This window comes from Calypte anna, chromosome 2 (genome assembly GCF_003957555.1).
Source record: "Calypte anna isolate BGI_N300 chromosome 2, bCalAnn1_v1.p, whole genome shotgun sequence".
Taxonomy (NCBI): Eukaryota; Metazoa; Chordata; class Aves; order Apodiformes; family Trochilidae; genus Calypte; species Calypte anna.
This window is the reverse complement of record NC_044245.1, coordinates 21156868-21183465: the sequence shown is the minus strand read 5'-3', so window position 1 is coordinate 21183465 and position 26598 is coordinate 21156868. Positions and strand designations below refer to the sequence as shown.

The following is a 26598-nucleotide window of genomic DNA, read 5'->3' as shown; positions in this document are numbered from 1 at the left end:
TTTTTACATCTAAGTTTTCAGGAACTTCTTATTCACCCATGTGGGTCTCCTAGTATTCTTGCCTGCCAGCCTCTTTCTTGGGATGCATTGCTCCTGTGCTTGGAGCATCCCCGAATATTGTAAAGCCCTCTTGGGTACTCTCCTGTCAAGGATCTTCTCATTATACCCTAACAAGAAGACACCTGAAGAGGTCAAAATCTGCTCTCCTGAAGCCCAGGTGCTTGCTGCACACCCTCTTGATGTCCTAAGGATCCTGAATTCTACTACTTCATGGTTGGTGCAGCCAAAGCTCTCCTTAACCTTCATGTTGTCCATTAGTCCATTGTTGTAGGTGGGAATAAGGTCTAGCATAGCACCTTTTTTAGCTTCTCTACCAGTGGGAGAAAGAAGTCGTTAGCAATGCATTCCAGGAACTTCCTGGACTGCTGGTGCCACACTGTGTTGCCCCTCCTGCAGATGTCAGGGTGGCTGAAAACTCCCCCGGAGACCATGGCCTGTGAATGGGAAACTGCTCTTATCTGCCTGTAGAGTGCCTCATCCACTCGGTCATCCTGGTCAGATGACCTATAGCAAACCCTCACTGTGATGTCACCTGCCCCTGTCTTTCCTAAAACCTGACCCATAAACTCTCCTTCAGCTTCTCATCCATCCCCAGGCAGAGCTCCATGGACTCCAGCTTGTCACTGATGTAGAGGGCAACACCCTCTCCCTTTCCTCTCTTTTCTCTTCCCTGCTTGTCCTTCCTAAAGAGCTTATACCTATCCAATACCATGCTTCAGTCATGGGAGTCATTCCATGTCTCAGTGATGCCAATATCATAACCCTGCAGGCATGCAAATGTTTTTTAACTCCACTTACTTATTTTCCATGCTGTGGGAATCTGCATAGAGGCATTTAAGTTGGGCCCCCATTGAAGCTGCCTCACTGCTTGGGATTCAATTCTCCTTCATTTCAGATGATCTCCTGCTGGCCTGTGATCCTTCTCCAGGCATAGGGCATCTATTACTATTACATTGGCTTCAAAGTGGTGGCAGTGAGATGGATTGAAGATCCTCTTTCCTGGCAACTACATTTTAAAGCCCTCTATACTGGACTGACAAGCCTATTGACAAAGATGTTCTTCCCTTTCTCTGAAAGATGAACCCCACCAACATCTAGGAGGCTAGGTTTCTCAAAGTGAGTCCCATGGTCTAAGAAGCCAAAAGGCCTGGCTGTGGCACCTCTCCTGTAACCATCCATTGATTTTTTTCAGTATGATTTGCCCTTTCAAGCCCCTTTACAATCTCCATATGATGTAAAGGCTACAAAAAAAACTCCCATCAAGTTCAGTGGTGTTTGAATCAGACATTAAGTGAAATAAGAATTTTAATTATTTAAAATATTACTAGTTTATATGGCATTCACAACTTAAGAAACTATAGACTGAAGAACCCTTTTTTTTTTTTTCATAATGTTTCTTTACTTAACAAAGATGCAGTACCTAGGAACATGACATGGAGTAGCACTCCAAATCTTTACAGATTCTAAGGGAATTTTTATCCAGAAGGGCTATCAAAATAGCACCACTTGTCAGAGAAGAAATTTACAAGACCGTGCCTGTTTCTCATTAAAGAGTTCTACTTACAAGCTGATCAAAAGTAACAGAGTAAAGAGAACAATACCTTTGAGAGTGCTATGAGTTCATTGTAGATCTCAGGTAAGGTTTTTTTTCCATGAGCAAGAACCTACTTAAGCCTAAACAAAATCCTGTGGGCTATACAATGAACGCAGTTCTGCAGATGGCTGCTAATCCAGTTCACATCAACAGGAACTTCTCATGAGTAAGGAGCCCTTAGAGTAAAGGTTATAAAGACATGAAATGTTACTCACATTTCATGGGGGAGGAAGGATTTACAAAACTAACCTATAATGCATTCTGTTCATCCAGTATAAACATACTCAGAGTTGGGAGTCATGTTTAGATTAATTTGACAAGAGTTCTGTGATACTGAGAGAGAAAGCAATCAGCTTCACCAAAATGGATGAGAAATTAGCAGAGAGAGAACACAACAGTTTCAGTTTTAAATATTCATAGGCATGCTGATATCATCCTTGGCAGTTAACTGCAGAGAATCCTGATCCCTAGTGAAGCATGCAGTACTTAATTTATACATTATGTAGTTCAAGTTTCCCCCTTTGCCTGCCCTCCACCCTCTTGTAAACATGGATACAAACCTTCCTTACACTGAAAGCATTAAAAACAAACTTGTCTCCTTAATCTTCAGATCTTTCCAGAAACCAGAGTTCTTTTTTAGCAATTATCCACAGAAGCACTGCAGTTATGAAAGTGTTCTTATGAACATGTTTAAATTATACTATAGCTCACTGATGTGCTAGTGTGCCAACAAAAAAATCTATCAACAAACAGTCTTATTTTAGAAGCCAGAGTCTAAGGAGAAATGCTGTGAGCATAACAAAAGCTGAGACTGGGAATCAAGTGACACCTAGTGAAGACAAAGGACAACTTTGCTCTTCTGTGAGAAGAAAGCTTAAGAGGCACTTCAGAATTTGGAAAGAAATACTAGAAACCAGGGCTAATATTAGGAAAAGATTACTAGGTTGAAAGCAAAACACCTAACAGCAAAGAACCAAAACCACTCCAAATCAGCTCACAAAAATGGCTTGATAGTTTTTTTACAGTACTAAGGAGCAGTGCTGCTCAAGTCAGGAAGGATATAAAAATGAGGACCTAAACAAGCCCCTTAATTTCTACAAAGAATTTTGAGGAAAACAGAGTATCAGCCAAGCTTTTTGAAATAGTGTGACATGCAACTACTGCAAGTGGACCACAGCATCTTCAGCTTCAATAACTGTTTTGTGAGGAGTGCACAGCTAAGCCAAGATGCTTGCTGTATTATGTCAGGAGGAGAAGAAAAAACTATATTGTAGCAAGACAAACCTCTTTTAGGGAACGGCGCTTCAAGGTCCAACCAGGTGTTCCAGCAGAGACTCACGAGTAGTGCTCTACGCCTACAGCCCTCAGGGTTGACTAGCCTGGATCAGTGCTGTTGCTCCAAGAGCAATTGACCTCTCTGCTGGCTTGCTCAGGACTGAGCTGAGTCTGTGTCTCAGGCCTCACCTTTTATTGGCCCCCTAATCCTGCTCATGTGCAGTGGGGGCCCACCCTAATCGGGCACAGGTGGGCTTGACACAAGCTCATGCCCACTACCTGGCAATTAGTGGCACCTGGTTGCCTCATTTCACTACACTATATGGTACACCATGTAAAATGTTGAACACAGGCTACATCCCCTTTTACAGGTCAGATCATCTGCACACGTTGATATTTCAATTGTGGGGAATCGTTTAGAGAAATAACCTCTGCAGGACTAAAGAACTTCAGCTGATAGTCTTAAATTGAGATTTATTACTAGGCTTCCACCAAAAGCAATTGAAAATAGTCTCAACAAATCTCACTAAGTCTCATTCAGATGTTTTAAGTTGTTTCAGCATGACCTTTTCCAAATTTCATACTACTGCACAGTAGCCAGATTTGGCAAATTAAATTAGCTGTTTACCCTCCTCTCCCTCAATATTCTCTATACTTCAGCCTATTTAACATGCCTTCAGCATTTCACAAGAGGGACTAACCATAGATGCCCCGAACATCAGGTCTTTAACAGATACTACAGATTACCCCTCACAGGCCAAGGTGACTTTAGCCTCTTTCTCAGGAAGAGGCTTCCACTCCTGTGCTCAGTGCTGGCTTACAAAGTCTTGCTCTCACTGTAAGTAACAAACAACCCATTATTTCAGTTTGTTTTCTTGGACAGGATCAGTGGTTTACACTTTTTATAGTTAAAAACTTTCATAGGGCTATTTTGCATTGCTATTTGGATCAACTGACTCTTCCCCTCATTCAGCATCCAAGACACACTGATTTTTATTGAAGGCACCAGCCTGTCCACCAAACACACACTCCCAAGAAGAGGCTGCAGTAAAAGCTGCTTAAAAAGCAAAGAGAGCACTTGTGTTTACACAGTAGGTTCTTCTTCCAGAGCTGGGAGCAGATTAAACTTGCCCTAGTTTGGGCTCCCTGTACCCAGTCATCAGAGCCACTTCTTAAGAGTCTGCACAGCAGCGTGTGCTCCTTGCACCCCTACATTACTGATAGAATCATAGAATCATAGAATTGGCTGGGTTGGAAGGGACCTCAGAGATCATCGAGTCCACCCCGGTCTCAGGCTTCAGATGATTATACATTTCATTTTAGCTACAGCAGATATTCCACTTAGAAAAGAGAAGCCATGTTACCACAAATTGCCAACCCTCAGAAAAAGATCTGGAAATTATTTCACTCCAAAGGTTATTTCAATCTACAGTATTTTTGACAAAGGTCACCAATAGAAAAGGTAAGAGGCCAGATGGGTGAGTGGTCTGAAGGGAAATGCTGTGTCTTCACCCCCTTCAGATCATCACACCTGATTACTAGAAGAACAAAAAGAATACATAGAAAATAGAGTACAAAACCAACCATATGAAACTAAATTCAGTTTCCCCTCAATATGGGCCAAATCTGCATTCTCATTTTTGTCCTTCAATATCAGCAACAGAAAAATTCCACCCAACTTGTTAGACAGTAAATTCTTTAAGAGGATACAAAATTAAGCTCTTTTATGAAGCGAGTTCACTTGTGCAACATTCACTAGCTTGGAAAAATGCCAAAATAGTCTATAGCTGGCAAGATGATTTCCAACAATATAACATTGCAACTTGTATGTACACATGGAGACAGCACGCCACAAAATACAGCCCCTGGGAGGTAAGTGAAGCACCTGCAAACATATCTCCCTTTTTGCAAGAAAAGAACTGTTTCTGAAGAACTATGTTAAACACAAGTGATTTGTGTCTAGTTTTATGTTAGTATGCATGTTTACTAATGACATAAAGCTGCCTTTGTTGCCATACAAGATAAATTTTGACAATTTAATTTATGCATAAATTGGGGTAGTTTCAGCATGCACTCTATGCTGTTGCAGCACAGAAATCTCTTAATTATTCTGCTTTACTCTTCCAAAGATTTTCAAACCCCAAATTTATATTATTTAAAGCTAAAACACTCCACCATCTGTACTTTTTCAAAACCAAAGGTTTGGATTATTTTCAAGGAGGAGAGAAAATTGGTAACTAGGTATTTAATCTAAACATCTGTGCAGAACTCCGATGTCACAAATTTAGTAAGGCATATGTACAGGGATCTCCTTTTCCTTCCTTCTTGCATCCCCCTGTGCACTACATTCATGAAGATATTTCCCTTCAGAGATCTCTGTATCAGAAATAGGAAGTAAAACCAAATAAAAACATAACAAAACCAAAAGGCTTAGAATCAATTTAAAGCACCACTCTCAAGCACAGCTGAGAGGCCACTGTCAGAAGTCGCAAGCTTTGGACACAACTTGAGTTTCACTATGCAGACACCCTACCTGCACCATTTTAAGGTATCTCATGTCAGTGCAACAGTGTGGAATGAGTCACCAGAAAAAAAGCCGACGCAAAGGAGTCGAAGCTAGCAAGCTGAGGTAAACACAAGAAACAACAAAGAATAAAGACTATATGGACATCTAGTTCCCTCCAGAAATCAGCAAGTTTTCTAGAGAAACAACCTGATACCTGGTAAAATGCAAAGTGTCAGACAATGCCATTGGGAGACACCACAACACATTTCAGCAGTCTGGAGAAGACAAAGCAGCCAGACTGGGAAGGGATTCAGAACAGACAGATGCAGTGTTGCTGTCTTTGGACTACCTCCAATACAACCAGGCAGACACTACAGCCAGAAAGGTGACTTACAAGGAGACACCCCAAAATATAAATGACAGCAAGGGAGTTCAACACTGTGTTAAAAAGTGAAGGACACAGTCAAGATAGCTAACAGCAGTGAAGGGACAAGCTTCTGTGCTTCAGAGAGCAAAACAATTTAGAAGGAGATGATAGAGCAAAGAAGCAGTAAGCTGTGTGAACAGGAAAAGACAAAAACAAAAAAACCAAACAATCCCCCCCCCCCAAAAAAACAACAGAAAAGTTTTCTCAACTGCTCTGCTGGAAGAAGATAAAACATGCAAGGATGATAAAGGGTGACCATGTGTCTGTCAAAACAACATGATCAATGTGACAACCAGGAAGTGAATTAGAAAAAAAATTCAGGGGTGGAAATAGGAACCAGCAGCAAAACATGAATTACTTCACAAAAAAGGAAAGGACTAAAGGTCAGTAAAGTGTTTTACTTGAGAATCAAGGAAGAAGCAGTGGAAAGAGCAGAAAACAGTATAGGGCAGCAGCTCAGAAGAAAGAGAGAGGATGACAGAGAACACATCAGGTAATACAGGTGAGGTTTGAGGGGAAAAAAGCAGCTATTCCTGATCTCTCATCATTCAGACATTTGATAACATTGGGTAGGGAACCAGAACGTGAGATTAAATGAACAGAAAAATTGTTAGGATTGAGCTATGAATAGCAGACAACTTTTCAGAACCTTTAAAGACAACACAAGAATACGGTGAAGATAAGGATCACCTCAGGTTAAGGAGACTGAGAACAGCAAACACTAAGCTGCTGTTACTACCCCCAGGCAGGATGGATCCTGAGCAGGAGCAGAAGCTTCTGCTCACAAAACCGCTAAAGATATTTAAACAGTGACCTCTAATGGACAAATCGGTATTAGCAGTGAGCAGGAACACTCCTGGACTTGAGCTACGACCAGAGAATAACAAGAAACCTAAAACCTCACCAGATTATCCAAATGATTACACTCTCAATTAATCATCTCAGATATCCAAGTCAAGTAACTTCTACGGTTGTTATGAGTCATCAAAAACCAAAAGCACACCAAAAATAAGTGAAATTAAAACATGCTAAGTTGGCAGAGTAATAATAGTTGCACTGCTGACCAGCACTCGCACCTTCTGGAAATGCTGAAGAAACTTTTTACATCCCAGCTTGCTCTGAGTCACGTATGGCCCTCTGTGCACTCATGGGCTGGACTCTGGACTTAAATTAACCTGAACTTCTGGTATAGCATAGGGAATTTACCTGTCAAACTTCATCAGCATACCAAGGAAAAATAATTAATAGGTGTTACTTACACTAGGGTGTGAAATTTTGGATACACTTTAAGTAGACGGAGAACACCTCAAGTTAGTGTAGCTATCTGAATTCTAGAAGTTTCAGTACCACTTCACACCTAACAGCAAAGCAGTTCACAAAAGCTGCTCTGCTTTTACCTGTTTTTACATGTTTTTGTTTTTTTTTTTTTTTTGTGGGGTTTTTTTGTTTGTTTTGTTTTTTGCTAATTCAACTCCAGTTATTGCTCACTTACAACAAGTGAAGTTTAATCTACCCTGCTAACTTCAGTTTGAGCCTGCAAAGGTATTTTTTTTTCCAGTCAACAGCTGCCATTTGGTATTTTAGCGCAACCAATTTATAGGCAAAACTAAGCTCTAAAGACACGTGATACACAACCCCTATTCCCAGCTAGAAAAAAACCTCTCACACTCACTTATTTTACACTGTTTTCCAGAACACCAAAGAATTCCACTTGAAATGACATGGGGAAAGTTCTGGAGTTAAAAAGAAAAAGTCAAGCTTGGCAGTGTGCCTTCCCTCTTGCTGACCTGAGCTCCCTGGACATTCCAGCACTCTGCAGTTCCCAACCTATTCTCAGAATCACTATGAAACCATGAATTCAAGCTGATGAGGCTTAAACAAAGCAGGACAAAGTTTGATATCAAGAACTTCTATGAAAAATTCCCTAACACAAAACTTCAGATGCCTTATGGAAGCCTGAACTGTTGGAAACCAAGCACAGCATAACACCTGACTGACAAAGCTACCCCACCATCAACCATTTCTGCTACTGGGAAAAAAAAAAAAATTTAAAAAAGACTTGAAAAAAGGGCTGGCTGGCCCTGCTAAACATGAAGGTCTACACCAAAACCTAAATTCAATTTCATCCTGCACAGAGGTGTCAGAAAAAGCAAGTGGTCAAGTCTGCTGTGGACCTCAGGAGTATTTACATTCCACTTGATCTTGAGTGAAACAGTCCTAAGTAGAAGTGCACAAAACAGTAGAATGGACACCCATAAAAATTACTGTTGCACAGAAGATGCAGAAAAAAAATACTGATCAAGCTGGCTAAGGGTGGTTTCTTCATGTCCTGGGGCTCCAAATCCCTCCATACCCCTCCAGCACAGCTACCCTAAATTCCTACAGCTCTTCATGTGCTATTAACAATCCAACTGAGCAGGATGTCAATGTCACCTGTATGTCCCCCAGCTACCATCAAATGACATACAAAGACAATTTGGTCACATCTACTCAAATTAATCCTTGACACTGACAGGCAGATCTCTATCATTCAGCCACTCCTTTCCACAAATTTAATGTTAGTCAAGGGGTTCAAAAGACACCTGGATCAGGACCATATTTATTTAATTTTCATTCTCAGCCATATAATGAATAGAAAGATCTAAATCACTGACAGAATGAAAACCTCCAAGAGTAAAATATATAGAAAAACTGATCCATATATCTACATTAACTTAAGAAAAAACAAATACCCACTTTCTCCTACTTTCAACTGGATTGTCACAGAAGATTCCAAAATGGAATTGTCCCAAGTTTGTCACTTACACACTTTAACAAGACTGCAGAATTGCAGCTATTTAGCTATGCCTAGAATTTGGTTCTGATCCAAAAGCACGAAAAGTTCTCTTCAAACAGCAAAGGACAAACCCAACTGTTTCAGGAGATACCTGGAGCAGAAGGAGACAGTTCAAGTCTCCTTCAGTTGCCAGGAGACAGCTGAAAAAAATGAAGCCTAATATTCTCCAGAAAAATTGATGTAGATTTGAGTATTTCTTATAATGAATGACTGAGACATGTAAATGCACAAGCACCAGCAGTATGAATGGCATAACAAAAATATCAACAAAAAACATGTCACACAAGTATTTTAAGCAGTATGACGGATTTAATAGTGCAGTCCTTATACTTGGTAATTAAACTTTACTTACTTTCAGTAGTGTGCTGGCAAAAATATGAACTGGTTACATAAAAATAAGCCCATCCAGTCTTTACACATATTTATTCTTCCAGATAGACATATTTACTCTAAACAGCAGAAAAAAACCCAAGCAGACCACTCATTTAAATGACAGAAAACTAGTAGAAGATGCTAATATGACCTTAAACGTAGCGTGTCAAGTGTCACTGCCACCAGGTTTCCAGTCATTTTAAGAACTATCTGCTAAGACAATTAATTACACAGTTTAAAAGATTAGGTCAACAGTGTCAGATACGGTAATATGAACTTGAAATTTAGCCTTTTAAAAGTGTGGGCTGTCTATTTAGATGTCTACATCAATTTGTGAAAGAATAGTAAGTCTGACTTGATGAGTTACTTCTCAGGAGAAGCAGTGATGTTACCTCCCCATGAAAATCCCCCAAACATAGCAATTAGAAAGGTTGACAGAAAGAATCCCTTGCCTGAGAGAACATGTATACCTAAGGTATACTTTATAAGAAAGAAATAATTAGAAGTTGAAATTTAATAGAATTCAAGTTTAGATTGCTGGCAATCCTTAAATGGAATTTTGAAAACTAGAACTGCTTAAACAAATGGCACATTCTGGATTTTTCTTGAATAGTTAATCTGAACACATTGCTCTTAAACACCTCTTATCATCCTATCTTCTTCCTCTCCCAGTCAAGTCCACCTGTAAGAGTCCCTGCTAGGACACAGGTAAGTCACTTAGCCTTTTATTCTGGTGCTCCTGCTGAAGCATGCCACCCTTCTCAGGCTCAGTGCTCAGACAGACAAATTTACCATAATTCAAGTTACCTTGCAGAAGTTTCAGCCTGCCTTCCCCAGAGCAAGGATTATACTACAGGCCCGGTCAGTTGGGCATTCAGTTGAACTCACCTTTTATCTGTGCTTAAGATTCATAAGGTGTCATGTGGATGAGATGATTAAGTCTTTGGAAGTCTGTTAGCTTTCAAAGTTGTATGACTTCCACAAATTCCAGAGAAAGAATAGTCAAATGCTTACAACTTGTTGCATCCTTTTATCAGGTAAGCAGCCATTCAGACAAGATACCAGAGCAAATAATCAGCACCAGAGAGAAGTTCTGCCTGGCAGCACTACATACCCAACTGAGGAAGAGTTGTCTGGCCATAAGCATTAGACAGAATCTGTTACCTCAAAGTGCCTGTGACACACCAAAAGCTGCAGAGAAAGGTGAAGTGGTTGGATATGATTCACTACCTGGTCTTTAAGTGTTTCAATCTCTGGAGCCCCCAGCAATAAGAAGGGCATGGAGCTGTGGAAGCAAGTCTAGAGGAGGGCTGCAAAGATGATCCAGATGGCTGGAGCACCTCTCGTACAAAGACAAGCTAAGAGAGTTGAGGTAGCCTTAAGAAAAGAAGGCTGCAGGGAGACTTTAAAGCTACTTTCGGGGCCTGCAGGGAAGCTGGAGGGGGACTTTTCATAAGGGCGTGTAGTGACACGGGGTAACAGTTTTAAGCTGAAAGAGTGTGGATATAGGTTACATATTAGGTAGAAATTCTTCACTATGAGGGTGGCGAGACACTGAAACAGGTTGCCCATAGAAGCTGTGGATGGTATCTCTGGAAGTGTTCAAGGCCAGGCTGGATGGGGCTGTGAGCAACCTGTCTAGTATGAGGTGTCCCTGCCCATGTTGGGGGGTTGGAACTAGATGATCTTTAAGGCCCCTTCCAACCCAAACCATTCTATGATTCTCTAAGTTCAGAGATGGCATCTCCTTGCTTGTCCAACTCCACCAGAAAGGGGCCCCTGCAGCCCAGTTCCATCAGTGTCTGGTAAGAGATGCCAGACAGCAGTATGGGCAAAGCAAATTTACAACAATGCTTTCCCAAAACATTCTCTCAGCTTCCAGCTATTTGTAACATCTAAACCAGAGGTAGAGCTGTGTTTAACAGTGATGTTGACAATTTTCCCTCCTGAGTTTACCCACTGGTCATCATTTACGTGTTAGATAGCTGCAAACTGCTGCTTATCTATCCCTATCTACATAATTCTTTGAAAACTAGAACAGGGACAAAATCAAACAGAAATACAGCAGTCTAGAAGGCACTATACAATCAGAAGCAGGGTCTATTTCCTAATAGAAATCTCTTAAGCTATGCATTAGTACCAAATAAACTCAATTAGAGAAGTCTTTATGTACTAGAAACTAAGAATATTTTAATTTTTTCCCTCTTGTTTAATCCTCTGCAAATGCTGTCCTAAGCAAGATTTTTGTACCAATACACATGTTTTAAATAACACATACCATCATCAAGCTTGTGTAGCAAGCAGTTTAGAGTTCAATAGGTTGGGTTTTATTGGGTAGTTTGTTGAGGGAAGGTGTTTGTGTTTGGTTGGTTATTTTTAAACCCATCTCAATTTGTAAAGCTTTCTTTGGGTATAGTCTAGTACATGGCAAAGTACCTTCTCATTCATGCTCTCAACATGCACCCCCTTTGGTGGTTCCATTCCCCTCCCCATTTCATGCACTCTTAAATTCAGGTAAGGACTGATTGAGACAGAAACCCACTGGTACATGCAAAGAGCAGATAAGGACAAACCAAACATTTTTCTTCGCTTTAGATACTCAGTAACAAGGATTAGACAAAACTGATCATATTTCTACAACCCAGAAGTAGGAACATTTGCACAAGACACTGATGAGTAAGCCTGAAGCGTTCACCTACCAAAACAAGTATTTTTTTTGCCTTGCAAAGTCAGTGTGATATCTCCCTCCACTAAGTCACATTTACATTGCCCTCATGATGTGCTATTCACCAACACCTCACTTAAAGGCTTCTTACAGCAAGTAGGGTCCACAGGGTCTTAGCCAAAGGTAGTGTGTGTACTACAGCCAAGAGACAATTTACATTTAAAAGATTTTTTTTTTTTTACACAACTTCTTTACTTTCGTGATCAAAACTCACATTCCATTGGCCTTGCTCACATATGTTTCATTATAGATATAATGCAGCTGAGCTGTAATTTATTTTCACTTGCTTCAGACAAGTTAATTATCCATCTGCTAAAATGCAATCTGTATCATTTCTGATACAGTTAAAATAACTAGTTCAGAAATCCTCACTGTAACTTAAGGATTTCAGGATGATGGCTGAACACAGTGGCTAGGTCACATCCTCAATCTCTATTTTCAATAAAGTGCTTCACCAAGAAGCTCTCTTAGCTGTGACACTGTAGTCTATTAAAAAAATAAATTAAAAAATCAAACTAGCAGTGCCAGCTGTTCAATATTGCTTAAGAGCCTGTAAAAAAGTCCAAAAGCAGGAGTATACTTACTTGTAAGCTTGTTGTGACTCAGAACCAGCTGTGTGATATGAGACAAGGTAACTGCAAATGAAGAGAGAAAGAAGTTAGTTTCTGGATGTGGCAAGTGAGAGCTTCTATCTATTTCAGCTAAAAAAGAGGCAAGGTATTATCTTTGCTCCAGTAACCCCAGATTCACGTGCACTATCACAATAAACACAAAAAGCCCAAGAGTTAAGGACATTCCCAGACGCTGTCTTTTTACTTCACTTTTCTGCTACTGCATTAAACACAACTTGAGCAGAAAGTACTGGTGCTTTCCATCAGAAGTCTAGTTCTGGTCACAAAAACACCTCATTCCTACCCTTTGAATCCTTCCCAAGGGACAACTGATAGGTACTCCAACACTTAATCCAACAGAACAGACACCACACAAGCCATTACATTTACATATGTTCCAAATTCATTATCAACTCAATGCTAGATTAAGTCCTAAGTGTCAACAGCTGCATTTACAGCCTCACATCCATGAAGCACAACTGCTGTTGTGTAGCAAACGGTCAGTTGACAACATAAGTTGACAACTCAATTTAATGATCTGGTTGATCAAAGCCCCTTCATATTCTATTTTACTGAACAAATGAGTATAAGGCACAGGGCAGCTATAGAGACAGACACTGCTCCCACACTTCTTCATCCTTTAAATTTCTTCCTGCCTACTTCCACCCCTAACACCCAACACCACCGTAACTTTCCCTAAAATCTCCACAGTTCACAATGGATAGCAGTATCTGATCAGAAAAATATGCTAAATAGTACAAGGAGAAATTCACACTTTGAAGGCATTCTCAAATATCTTCTCTCTCCCTGTAAGAAATTTATTGTATTTTGCTAGAACTATAAAAATGGAGATATTTTAGTCCCCTACATCTTTTCTTTACTTCAAGTGCAACCTCTTCAAAACAGCTTTAGATACTACCTTGCTGCCCCTCCTAGGCAGCTGGAAACACTTGGACGGCTGTGGTGCCACACCTGTCATGCCTAAGAGCAACAAACATCACTAACTTTAGTGATGTTAGAGACAGCCAAGCAGGGTCTTGCTGCCTTTGGGAATGAAGATATTCTGGTGAACATGTGTGAAAACTGGCCATGCTAATCAGTACTTACTAAATTGTGAGTTGGAAGAAAACAGGTTGGAGAGCTTTTACTTATTGATACAGCTCATGACTTACCACAGACAAATATCACCTGTTAGAGGAACAAAAACAGCCACAGAAAGGCAGAAACAGATCAGAAAGTTCACCATGGTTCCCTCTGCAACTGCAGGTTATGGAGGAAGGAAAGGCAGGGAGGAGAAAGGAAGAAACAATACACCCACCCTGAATTTCTACTAAAATATGAGCACTCCAAGTACTGCCTGTACCACCTCCCATAGCAGAACAGGACAGAGCAAGAAAGCCTGTAGATATACTGTTGAGAAAAAACAGGACTAAGGGGCAGACAAAACCAGCAGCTTCCAGGAAGAACTCTAAACTTACTTAAAAGGCACATCAGCACTTGATGCAACTTAGTTGCACCACAGAAATCATTGAACTGCATTAATACAACACAGCAGCACATTTACAAGTACTTGCTCTGGATCACCAACTGAACCAAGAAACAAAGAGTAAGTGTTTTACTAACAGAATGAGACAGAACCTAATCTAATCCATATGTGTGCATATGGTGAGCCTTTCCTGCCACAATTTCATTATTTCTATACATAGGAAGTGACAATGCTTATTCAAGGTAAAGTAAGCTTTGGGGTTTCAGACTTTGGTTTTCTGAACGTGACACTCCTGCTGATTTTAAGTATCATAAAAAATTCCATGCATATTTAGCTTTTAAAGGTAAGCCTGCTGACCAAACCATTGAGCCATGTGTACTGCTGGCCTTTAACAACACAAGCTTACAAGAATTATTCTCACCACTCCCTCTCCACACTTGTCATACAACTGTCTTCTTCAACCAAGTCAATTTTCAGCAGGGTTTCCTCTCACATGTCTATACAGAATAGCACTAAGCCCCAATATCAAAAATTTCCCTAGACCAAAGGCATTTCAACCTGGACTTTACTGTCTAAATTCAACTGAAGCTTCAACACCTTGTCTGAAACTTCACTCTCGTTCAGTCCTCATGTCTGACAAAGAATCTCATTGCATCTTTGACTCACAAAGCAGACTGACCTCTCTCAAAGGAACGAAAAGGCAACATTCTGGTATAATTTTGAAAACAGCAAAGGTTTAGGCATTTGTGCTCTGGACTACTTCCAACAGCATTTTAGCCCTATCTAAACAAAAAAGACTTTCAATCTTGAAAGCTCCAAAGCTACTACCAGTTCAGAAACACATTTGCAAGCATATTATGAAATGGAGCCTAGACATAAATTGCCATTTGGTCACTCTTTACAAGGATGGGAACTTGCTCACTTTCAGTAAGCTGACCTGTGTGAAACAATCAGCCCCTGAAAACACCAAGATTTTAAGTACATTGCACCTCTCTGCTCCTATGAAAGGGACTGTGCTGTGGAACAGCCAACTGTGGTTTTCCTCATCTTATATATGAAGTCAATTTTGCATGAAGACTAAATTGTCAGCTCTTCTGACAAAGGCACCTGCCTTAAGCAATTAATTAACATCCCTGAGTAACACCTCCAAGGCTGAATGAAGGGGGCCCAGTGGCCACTTGGTTTGGATGCAGGGAGCTGAGGTAAGGACAAGCAGCAGGACTCAGAGCATCACTCAACAGGTCACAGCCCCCCAGCTGACAGGCACTACAATTCCCTCAGTAGAATTACTACGACCTCTCCATAACACAACTGGAGGAGATCCTAGACACTAAGAAGCAGCTCTTTGAGGACTGCAGACCTCAGATGCCTTGTTAACATTAAGGTAATTAGCATACAAGCAGTAAGCTGTTTTGACTTCAAGAATACACCAAATATCCACACAGAAGTTTGGGGGTCAGGATACTACTGTTTGCACCAGCAATTTACTTGCATAGTTACAAATTTTCATTATGGTCTCAATCTCACTATCGCTTCAAAACAGAATGGGTCAAGGAAGAACATTTAAGCTTTTCTCTTTGGGGCCTAGTACCAGCTCTTCTAATATATTGCTGCCATGCACTGCAAGTTAGTTTTACATCAAGTATTTAACTGGATTTGACTTTATTTAAAAAAAAAAAAACAAAAAACAAAAACCCAAAACAACCCAGAACAGGAAGACTTCAGAGACCTTGCTGAACCAAGATAAGACACTGTCTGTCCCACTGGAGGAAGTTAATGCAGGGTGAGCATCACAGTATTGTACAAAATGAATTACAAGCAGCCTACCCCTCCATCTTCTGTACTGTGGCTATTTTAGGAGCAGACAATTATATCAATGCTAACTTTCTGATAAAAATTCTATGCATGTTAATCTTACCACACAGCACGTACTTTATGTAAAATAAAGCTTACAGATGGAATGATAACACGAGCAAATTAACACTTAGAGAGTAAACAGGATTTAATCCAATATTCCTTCCCTGACAAGACTACAGAGCAGCAGATGTCTCAAGTTATTTGGGCAAAATAATTAATTAATTCACCATTCAGTTTCCCCATGTTGATCACTTTAATATACATAATTGAAATATTGGAGACTAGTCCCTACTCCAAGAACAATTCCATAACTGTTGATGGCTGTTTAAAGTCCTACCAATAAATGACCTAACAGCCAGGTTAGGGAAAAGGCAGACCATGCCCTACTTGCTGAACATCCTACAGGTTGACTATCAGTCCTCTCTACCATCAGCTGCCCATACTGCATGCCTTGTAACCATTACCTATTTACTTCACAACATGAAATGAAAACCAACACACATTAGAACATTTTTTTCACAGGGCAAGAAGGTTTTAAAAATTATCCACGTGTGGATGCACAACTATAGTATCAATGTGCTCATAAATGGTATACCATTTATTTTGTGACATACCAGAGTAATAAGAAAAGCCTTTGAAGTTTAGAACTGTTCCACATAGTCTTTGAGTTATGATGATGAGCTAAAGCACCGAACACCTAGATCAAGGAATATTTTTAGCCTCAAATGAAACCTCTAACTACACTGTGTCTTTGAAAAGCATTTTCTCATATTACTTTTCTGAGAGCCTTGAAAATTCAGTAGCACAATTCTAATTTGTACTTTAAGTCACTAGGAGAAAACACAAAGTGCCTGGACTCAAGAAATATTCTGAAAATAGAACTCAACTTCTAAAGACATCAATGAACTCCTGAGAAAGAAGTGGGTTCAGGGACTTCTGAACTTTTATTTGTGAATCTCGACACCATATTATAAGCAACCTGCTAACTGTACTCTCCCTTTGCTAAGCGCAACAGTGGGAAGAGACTAGAGGTTCTCAACCTTCTAGGTCTAAGCTAGTTTAAGACAGTTTCAGTCAACCAAGTGTCACTCTGCATCCTGATAGGAGGAGTATTTAATCTTGATTTGGAAAGAAACATCGGTATTTGACAGAGATAAGTTTGGTCTGTTTGTTTCTTTCACAGCTGATATAGAGGGGGGAAGTCACAGCAAAAGAAAACATGAGTGGCTCGCAGGTTTCATAGCAAGGCATTCACTAAACTGGAAAGAGAGCCAGAAAAGCAACCTATTTTATGCCAGTACACAAATTCCTCTTTCTCCTCACTCTCCCCAAATAACACTGGTTTTCAATGATCTCTTACAATTGTGGTTTTTTAAACACACACAACAGGAATAGGTCTGCACCTGAAGGGAGAGGACTGACCCACTGACCAGATGGTATGTGGTGCACTGCCTCAAAATCCTTGTGTCCACATTAACTATGTGTCCACTACACACAAGTCCACAAACCACCTTCTATCAAGTACTCAAATACACAGTGGACGAGGGCATTTTCTTGAAGAATAACCAAGACTACAGTGAGTAGCTTACTTTAAGAGATACCCCCACTGTGAGAGGTGCATTCACAACCATTAAATAACCACACAAGACAAAATTCCTATCAGCAGCTTTAAACACACTTTGGAGTATGGTCCAACCTATTTAGTCCTTAGGCCTAAAATGCCCAAAACAGGGCAAATGCCACCAAAATGTTCCCTCCAAACATAACTTAAACTTCTCCTTATCTCTGAATGCCTACTAGTGCCCCTCATTAAAGACAAGATGCTGTGAAAGAACAGTCACTACGCATGAATTATGAGCACTATTTTTAACAGACATCTTGATATTTCATGGAAAAAAAAATTCTGAAAAGCCAACCTTTAATACTACACTGGAAAGATATCCAGCATACCTAGAAGGCACTAGGTCAGTCACATTTAACTTCCTTGCCAGTTCTGAAAGCCAGAGAAAAACAAAATACCTAATCTATACTAGAAAATATCACCTATTAGTCTGGAGAGAGGGGAGATCTTACTGCACTCCACAACTACCTGAATGGAGACTGTAGCTAGATGGGAGTCAGTCAGTCTCTTCTCTAAAGCAACAAGCTATAAGAAAAGAAAAAATGGCCTCAAGTTGTGCCAGGGGAGCTTTAGACTGGATACTAGGAAAAATTTCTTTACTGAAAGGACCGTCAGGCACTGGAACAGTCAGGCTGCCCAGAGAAGTGGTCAAAATACATGCAGATGTGGTACTTAGGGACATGGGTCAGTTTTGGATTTGGCAGTGTTATCTTAATGGTTGGACTTGATCTTAAACATCTTTTCCAACCAGAACAGTTCAATGATTAGGAGTCAGATTATAGAGTTAGCAAACAAGTAAGTAAAAAACTTTCTCAAACCGTTGCCTAAAATTCAGAGGTAACTCCTATCCATTTGCTTTTTTGCTGTCCAAAGACATATTTGGAGGAAGTTATTACTTCTCCAGATGAGAAGCAACAAATACTTTGACAATAAAAAAATAAACAAAACAAAAACAAACAAAACAAAACCAACCAGAAAACCCAACTTATAATGCCTTCTCTGCCAGAGTGCAGGGTACCTGAAAAATCAGAAGGGTCTCAATTAACTAAACAGAAACCTGTCATCACTCCCCACTCACCAAACTTCCACCTCAGATTAGAGAAGGCCCCAAATCCTCACACTAACTCAAGTTACAAAATGTGAACCAAAAGTATCTGCACAGACTTCCCTGATGCACTCTCATTAGGGTACCACAAGTCTGCACTTCATACAGGGAGCTCCCTGCCAAACCAGCTTTCGATGCCGAATTAGCAAATTGGTACCAGGGACCACCAGTGGACCATGGTGTCCCACATTGTGGTGCCTGACCCCGCCTGCAAAAGAAACCCAAAAATCTTTGTAGCAGAAAAGTTGTTTTGCTTTGGTTTTGGTTTGGTTTGTTGTTTTTTTTTCACTTAAGCATTACTGATATGCTTCAACATTACCTTTTCCCCCTGCCTGAAAGATCAAAGCTGACTAATTAATTATGTGCCTTAGTGTGGATAACAGGTACCAAGTCAACTTCTCAAAATCAACAGTACTCTGTTGTTGCCCCATACTCTTAATGTGTTAGTTTATCTGAAAGGGATAAATCTGAAAATGGATTTGTAGTTAATGCAATCTAAATACTACTTTCTCTCAAACAGCTGTTCATCCAACAGAAATACACTGAAACTTCCCATTTAATGTGAATTCATATACACAGGCTTTACAATGTAATCTTCCTGAAATGCCATCAACAACTCAGAAGCGGGGAAGGAATCAGTACAGTTTAGATTCCTTTAATCTTCATCCTTTATTGATGTGAATGAAGATAGTTTGGCTTGCTCCTGCCTCTGCAGACAACAGTGAGCTGGGAGTGGGCCAGACACTTCCCTAAGTACACCATCAAGTTTAACAACCATAGCAAAGTGCTTAGACAGACTAAGGTCACAATTTCAAGTATGTTGCTTGTTTTAAATTTTGCTTTTTTCTCATTATTTTGTGCATTAAGGAAAATTTTAGCCTGTGCACACAACAGTGAGTCACATTTTAACTCATTGCCTACCAGCTGTACCATAACATACATAACATAACATACCACACACTCTTAACCAAAGCAAAAGCAGGGCAGATAATTCTTCATTTATGTGCTCTCCAGAACTGGGACAGTATTTTGTTACTCGTATGTTGCACTTGCTGTAAATTAACTACAGCAAATGTAACTTACCAATAAAGCATCCTGTCAATTCTAGAAGGCTATGCAATGTGCAAAGTGTGACACTGCTGTCCCTGTAACACAGGGTTACCTTGCTCCCCTTCCCAGACCAGCCAAGCACAGCTCCAGGCTAACCTCACTCTATCCCTCTCAGAAACCAGGAGATGCTACTTGATTGCTGGTACTGCTTCGGGAGCAGGAGAGACATGGAGGTACAGGAGACCGAGTCTCCTCATCACTCAAATTCCAGAATGCCTCGGAAAAAGCCTGGGGAGGCGTAGGGAAGCAGACGGTGCTGAGGTGATGGCAGAGAATAGAGGAAGCCCCAGCTTCTCACCCGGCCTCTCGGGGCGGTGGAGCAAAGGCTCTCCTGGCGCTCTCGGGGGCTGAAAGAGATTTTTTTTCCCCTGCCCACGAACCTCTCCCCAAGCTCCAACACCCCAGGTTTCAGGACACCCCCGGCACAGCAGGAGCTGGGGCAGCCGCACCGCGGGCGGAGCAGCAGCTGGGAGCGGTGCAGCCCGGGCCGCCCGCCCCCCCGCGCCCCCGGCCGTCCCGGGACAAATAAGGAAGTTTCCGCGCTCTCCCAGCCCGCCGCCGCCGGTACCTACAGAGGCCGGGCACGTCCAGCATGTTGGAGATGCCTCGGTCGCACATGTCCACCTCGGGATGGTTCTTCTCCCTACTCTCCTCCACGATCTTCTTCAGCGACTTGGACATGGTCTGGGTCAGGGAGGCAGAAACAGACACTGTGACACTGTGACACCGTGAGGCCGGGACGGGTGGGTGGGCGGGCGGGGGCGCCCGCCGGGAAAGCTCGGAGACGGTCCCCGGCCTGAGGGGGCCGAGGGCAGCGAGCCCGCCCACTCCGCCCCCCCAGTTCCGCCCCCTCCCGTCGCCCCGTGCCCAGTGTAGCCCAACAGAGCATCGACAGGGATGCCGGCCGCCTTCCGCTCCCGGGATGGAGGAATGGGCCCGACGCCGCCCCGGGGGGGGACTCACCGGACAGTGCTGCAGGACACGGCGGTTCGGCACCCGCTGGCACGGAGGGCGGATCCCGGAGACTGCACCCGCCCGCCCCCCCACCCCATCCTCCCGCCCCGGCGCGCAGGCGCACGGCGACCCAACCCCGAGCACCACAGCCGCTCGCCGGCCCCAGTGCTTCCACCCACGGCGGGGAAAGGCGTCGGCCAATCCCCGCGCCCTCTCGGTGCAGGCCCGCAGCCCATTGGCTGGAGGCCTCCTGCGGAGGGGTCGCGGCCCAATCACTGCCCCGTGGGTGGCTGCCGGGCTCTGGGTCCCGGGGCGCAGGGACTCCGCGGGCACCAGGACGGGTGTGGCGCAGGAACAGAGGCGGAGGCAGAGGGCGCCCGAGTGCCCACAGGAGGCTGACCCTGCCCTCCCCTGGACTCCCCTGCCCTGCCGTGCCTTCCCATGCCGTACCCTGCCATTCCCTGCTCTGCCCTCCCCTGCCCTAGGGTACCGTCGCAGGCCGCGCTGCTGTGAATGTTGTTCCCGGGGACGCAGTCCCGCTCGGGCAGCCACGTGCATTCTTCAGAGTGAAGAATCACAGGACAACCCCAGACATCACATTACTCCCCACCTATCCAGGTGTACAGCGCCGACTGAGCCGGCTGAGAAACCATTTGAGCAGCAGCACTAATCCTGGGTGCCAGCTTCGCTACTGCTCTTGTTTCACAGAGTAGTTGCAGGCATTATTTAGTAGCAAAGGCTTAAGCAGATTCATTGCCTAACAAACATGGTCCTAACTTGTTTATTCCAACAAACAGATATAGTACACATGACTGTGACAAGATACTCAAAAAATGGTGTCTTCATGGCTAATGAGAAGCTCACCTGGCTTCTCAATTCCCCCTTAATTCAATGATCAACCCAATACCTTATTACATTTCACATAGCCTGAGTGTCCACATTGTACCTCTACGACAGAAGTATTTAATTACTTCCTGATTAATAAACATACTTCCATCATCCCCTTTTTTTCAGAACTGTGGGGTTGTTTTTACCATCCACCAAATTTCATTATCCTCTTTTCACATAAACAGTTCATCCATCGCTCATACCTTCTATGTGATCTTAGTTGCTTTAACAAATATTTTGTCTCAAACGCACTAATCAAAACCCTAGTCAGGTCTGCAATGGATATGGCAAAGAGGAGTTTCTGACAAATCTTCCTTTTAAAGCTTCTCAGCTCCTTGTGAAGCACAAAATACCAACTCAATGAGATGGGGTGGCAAAGTAAGGTCAGGTCAGGTCAGGTCATTCCTCAGTCCTGAACACTTAACTTCCAGATTGTTCCATCAGCAGACATACACACGAAGACCAATTTCCTGCAGAGGGCCTATGCCATGCAGTAACCCCCTTTTCCCTCTCTTATCCCCTACCACCTCTCCCCACTGCATCCAGTTCTTCTGTAACTCTTTTGATCTGAAATATCCTCAGCTCTCTCTTCAACCCCAACTCGAGGCCTGTGTCTGGGGACTGGCTGCTGGAGTCCTCCCCATGTTTACAGCCATTTGCTCACAGTGCAGCTTTTCCAATTTACCTCTTGCTGTACTATCCAAATACTGAATTTTTTGCTTATGAAACAACCATAAAATATCTTTGATATCTTGACAGATTCGTTCTAAATTTGTCACTTGGCTTAAATGCTTGTAGAGCAAATGCCTGAATTCTTTGCAGGGGCTGGCATATGCCTTCTGTCCTGACAGCAGGCTGGAGTCAGAGCCAGTGGGGTAGATGTAAGGCCAGGATTGTATGGCAGAGCTGCAGCTGCTGTGCCCTGGCAGGGGGAGGGAAAAGTTGTTCCCTGCACTGATTCCCTCAGCCTGCTCCTGATGGGCAGTGCTGACTCCTCTCCTTGTGCTAAGGAGCAGCTATGATGCTGCCTTTGCTCTGGCTGTCCTAGGTAGTTCTTCTAACCAAGGAAATGAGGGTTTACATCATTATTCTATTTTTATCCTTTTTTTTTTTTCCCCTGCACCAAGGAAAGCTATTGTTACGGACAATATAACAGCAACATGCACCTGCAAAAAGTTGTATACTGCTAGGAACTGCTACTAAAAATGTATCCATCAAAACTGCAGTAATTACGTGCAATAACTGGTACACAGTATTTATTTTGCTGATCTTTGCCTTAGGCCTAAAGGCGAACTTCTAGATTTTTATCTCTATTTTTATGATCCTGAAATGTTGTTATTATGAATAGTAGACAACTATATATTTTTTAATTACCTTTAATTTTAATTAAGACTACAGAATATTTCTACAGTTTTAGTGTGGTATCTGACAAAAAACAATTTCTCAATATATTTTAATTTTGGTGCCTAGGACAGTTAATTTGAGTTGCTGTTGGAAACTGAGACACCTCCTCCTTTTTTTTTCTGAGCCAAGTGAAAACTGTTTTTCAAACAAAATTGCTTTGCACAATAACTAAAATTAGCTCATGTTTCAAATTGACCAGCACTATGATTTCCAGCATTTTAGTTCTGTACCTTCTCTCTCCTTTACTTGAAAAAACTACATCCCAGATGATCTCATTCTGGTATTACTTCTCACTTGCTGTTTACAAAGAATAGCCCTGCCATATGGGAAGGCCAATTAAAAATTAATGTTATAGACCTTTTAGTGCTTATTCTTTTAAATTCTAGTCTACAGATTGATTGCCATTCATGTATAACTCTCTTATCAAATATACCTTTATATAAGAATAAATATATATATATAGTGCTACTCAGGAGATTTACACATCAGTTAAAAGCATGCAGGCTCTAGGAAGTGAAAACATGCACATTCATTACCCTTGCTTGGTCAGGGACAAGGGAAGGTTTGTAGTCATGCAGGTAATATAATATGAGCATGCAGCATTCAGAAATAGAACATTATCTGTAAAATAGACAGCAATGTGCACAGACATAAAATCAAAGATATTCATGCCAGCACTGGGAGATGAAGCTATAAATCTTTTTAAACACAGATGTTGCCTTTTGAATTGTATACTGCAAAAAACACATAGAAGTTTAACGGAATAATTATTTTTAAATTGTCTGTTTAGCTGTTCCTGTTTGCTTTTGCTGTGCATTCCTTTTAAAGCAAGTGTTTTAAATGGCTCCTTACCTTCCAAGACAGAAACATGGCTTAGCACCAGCTCTCTCCTTTAAGGACCTCCACGTTACTACTTCTGCAGTGGTATCTCTGTTGTGGTTCCTCACATAAAATGTTAGAGGACAGCAGTGGGTTACTTTGTTCCTGTTTTTCTAAAGAATGGGTTTGATAATTTACTCTAATTTTAGACCTTGACTATTTTTGGCAAGAGTCAGTTGGGCTAGATCAATTGAACCTTGTACCAGCAGCTTCATTTACCAGTCTTCATGAGCACAAATTCTCTGCTGGACTTTCTTTTTTTCTAAAGAATTTCATACATTTTACTGAATTGTAAATAAAATTATGCACAGGTATGGAATATTTGTAACATTTAAAGATGCATCGAACATTTGTTATTATTAGATTTAAAAAAAAAGTCTTAAAAATTTTCATTTATAGTGCTCTTTAGTCTTCTGCAGAAGTTCAATGATACCATGAAATCTGACATTGTGACAGAAACTCATGCCTAGAGCAAATACTTGTCATATCAAAAATGTACAAAAACATTTAATTTGGATTAAAGTGAATCAAACTTTTTCTTCTAGTGAAATGAATCTTTTTGAAGTACAGATTTCAGCAAACTCATCAGTTTAACTCCAGTCCCCCCATAGAGCTTGAGGCCAAAGGTTGTGTAACCACAATGGACTCATGCACATCACAGGTCACCAGGTCTCATTTACATACTGCTCACTAAGTCAACAGTAGATCAGCCTCAGTGCAGTGATCACAGGGGATGGAGATGTCCTTGGGGAACTCAACTTTATGTCCATAAACTGTATGATGTGTGGCTGACACCAGTCTCAAAAACCCACTAAGAACTTCATTCATTAAAACTCTGTTCAGGTTTCTATTGTTTGTCAGTTTCTGCTCTTTCATTCTCCTGACAAGGCCAAAGTTTAAGCTGAGAACTCATCATCCATCAGGGTGTGATCAGCATTTGGCAAGAGAAATTTATGTACCAGGATCAGACATGGTCTTCCCTTTCACCTGTGGCTTCCAGATGAACTGTGCTCCAGGCACTGAAATGCAGAAAATTACAACATTCTTGCATATCTGGTTCTTGCCTAAAATCCAATGTTTCCATGACAAGCCACCAAGCAGCAAGAGATAGCAGCCAGATCTTGAAGGGATTCACTGCCATGCATCAACTGCACCAAGTCCGTGGTGATTCTTAGAAAAATCAAAACTGCAATGGAGTTTGGCAAAGCTCCTGATGCAGCTGTCCAAAAGAAATTCGCATGTGCTGTTCTCTGCAAGCAAACAGCTGAAGCCACACTTGATTTTACTTGCAATCTTTGTCTCAAACAATGCCACGTTTGGAGCTTTAGTAAGTTTAGATGACTTTGTTTTCTTTACTGCTTGCTGTCTCCTTTATGGGTTTTTAATAATTTTTATGAACAAAGACTGTATTGTCTCTATTACTGATATGAAAACAGTTTGGTGTGGACTCTGAGCATCTAATTCTGTTGGCGACTAGAAGATCATAGGTTTCTCTCTCTTTTTCTAACTTATTATAAGATCATTTTGAATTGTATTTTGTATCTTGCCATTTACCTTTTTGCCCTCTGTCTGCTTTGTGTTTCCTAAACTTTGTTTTAAACAGGATGGCTCTCCAGCTGCAAAAAATTTTGTATGTTGGTGGAACAATGGCTTTTCCAGCATTCACTGGGAAATCTCCACAGAATTCCTGGGTTTTGTTAGAACTGCCTTTTAATTAAATGGCATTTCATAATTATTGTGACAATCACGTCAAGGCATTACTTTCACTATGATTGAATGAATTAGTTATGAAGTGGGAGTTCTGATGAGGCCTGTGTCCCTCTGCTGTCATGTAAATTCCTCTTGCTTGTCCATCACAAGTGACAATCAGGAAATGAATTGGTCATCCATTGTGGGTTGTGACAAAAAATGTTTCACAGTGTGAATCAGTGTCCTTTACATACCCCACCAACAACATTTTTAATGGACCATGTGTCCTGCCTTGGGAAAGAACAAATTCTAGTCAAAGGTCAATTTATATTTTTATGTCTGCCATATTCTGAAGTTATATCCATTTTTTGAAATATCTAGGGAGTTGCCTACAGTTGGACTAGGAGTGTGAATCAGTTACTAAAAATCTCCCAATTTTTTAAAAAAAATCAATTGTAAAATAGATTCTGAAGCTTAAATGTACAACTCAATAAACATAATCACAAGTATTTGTGTATATTGAATCCTGACATTAGTTGATGTGGTTAAGATTTAGTACCCCAGCACATCCTTTCTGTGTTAAACCTCAGTGAATGCTTGAGTATTTTTTGAGATGGGTTCTTACAACCATTCCACAGTATTATAGGAAGTTCTTCAACAAAAACTACATCTTATCTGCATAAATGGTAGTAGAACAAGGGACATTTTTAGAAATGTCTGATTTTGTTGTATTTTGATTAAATACTTACTAATGCTTTCAAAGAGGCTTGGTACAAACCCACATAATTCTACAGAATTAATTAATGACAACTTCGTATCTTAGCTCATCTTAGCAACTTTACGTTGAATATTTTTACTTAAGTCTAATTCACTTCCTATAGAATTAAATGTAAATTTTTTTTTTTGGGGGGGGGTGGGGTATATTTACTCAGAGCACTTGAAATTACACGGGAGAATAAAAAAAAATCTTTTAAAAAATGAGCAAAACTTCCTTTTCACAGTTAGGTAGGCAATAGTTTATTTTCAGGACAATGGGAGATCACTTTTTTGACAGAACTATAAATTCATCACAGCTATATTTACAGTAATTTTTTTAAGGCCTTACTTCAGTTGCAGTTATTGTAACTGAATTTCAAACTTCTTTTATGACCTAAAGTCTCTTCAGTAGATCCCGTAGTATATTTCTCATTATGAGTGTT

At 41.2% G+C, this 26598-nt stretch overlaps 1 protein-coding gene across 2 annotated transcripts in view; it reads right to left on the bottom strand.

Annotated features, from left to right (window-relative positions):
• Nucleotides 1-23802, bottom strand: part of RSU1 (Ras suppressor protein 1) — a 102354-nt gene extending 78552 nt beyond the window's left edge. The window contains exons 1-3 of one of the 2 annotated variants that reach the window (XM_030445006.1): nt 23684-23802; nt 20158-20269; nt 12380-12430 (exon numbers count right to left, since the gene is read on the bottom strand). In XM_030445006.1, coding sequence (XP_030300866.1) covers nt 12380-12430; nt 20158-20269; nt 23684-23701 — 181 coding nt within the window. In that variant the 5' untranslated portion in view covers nt 23702-23802. Of the gene's footprint in view, nt 1-12379; nt 12431-20157; nt 20270-20548; nt 20624-23683 lie in introns of those variants that run through there. The other variant, XM_030445007.1, reaches the window with a different exon arrangement.
• Nucleotides 23803-26598: the final 2796 nt, after the last annotated feature.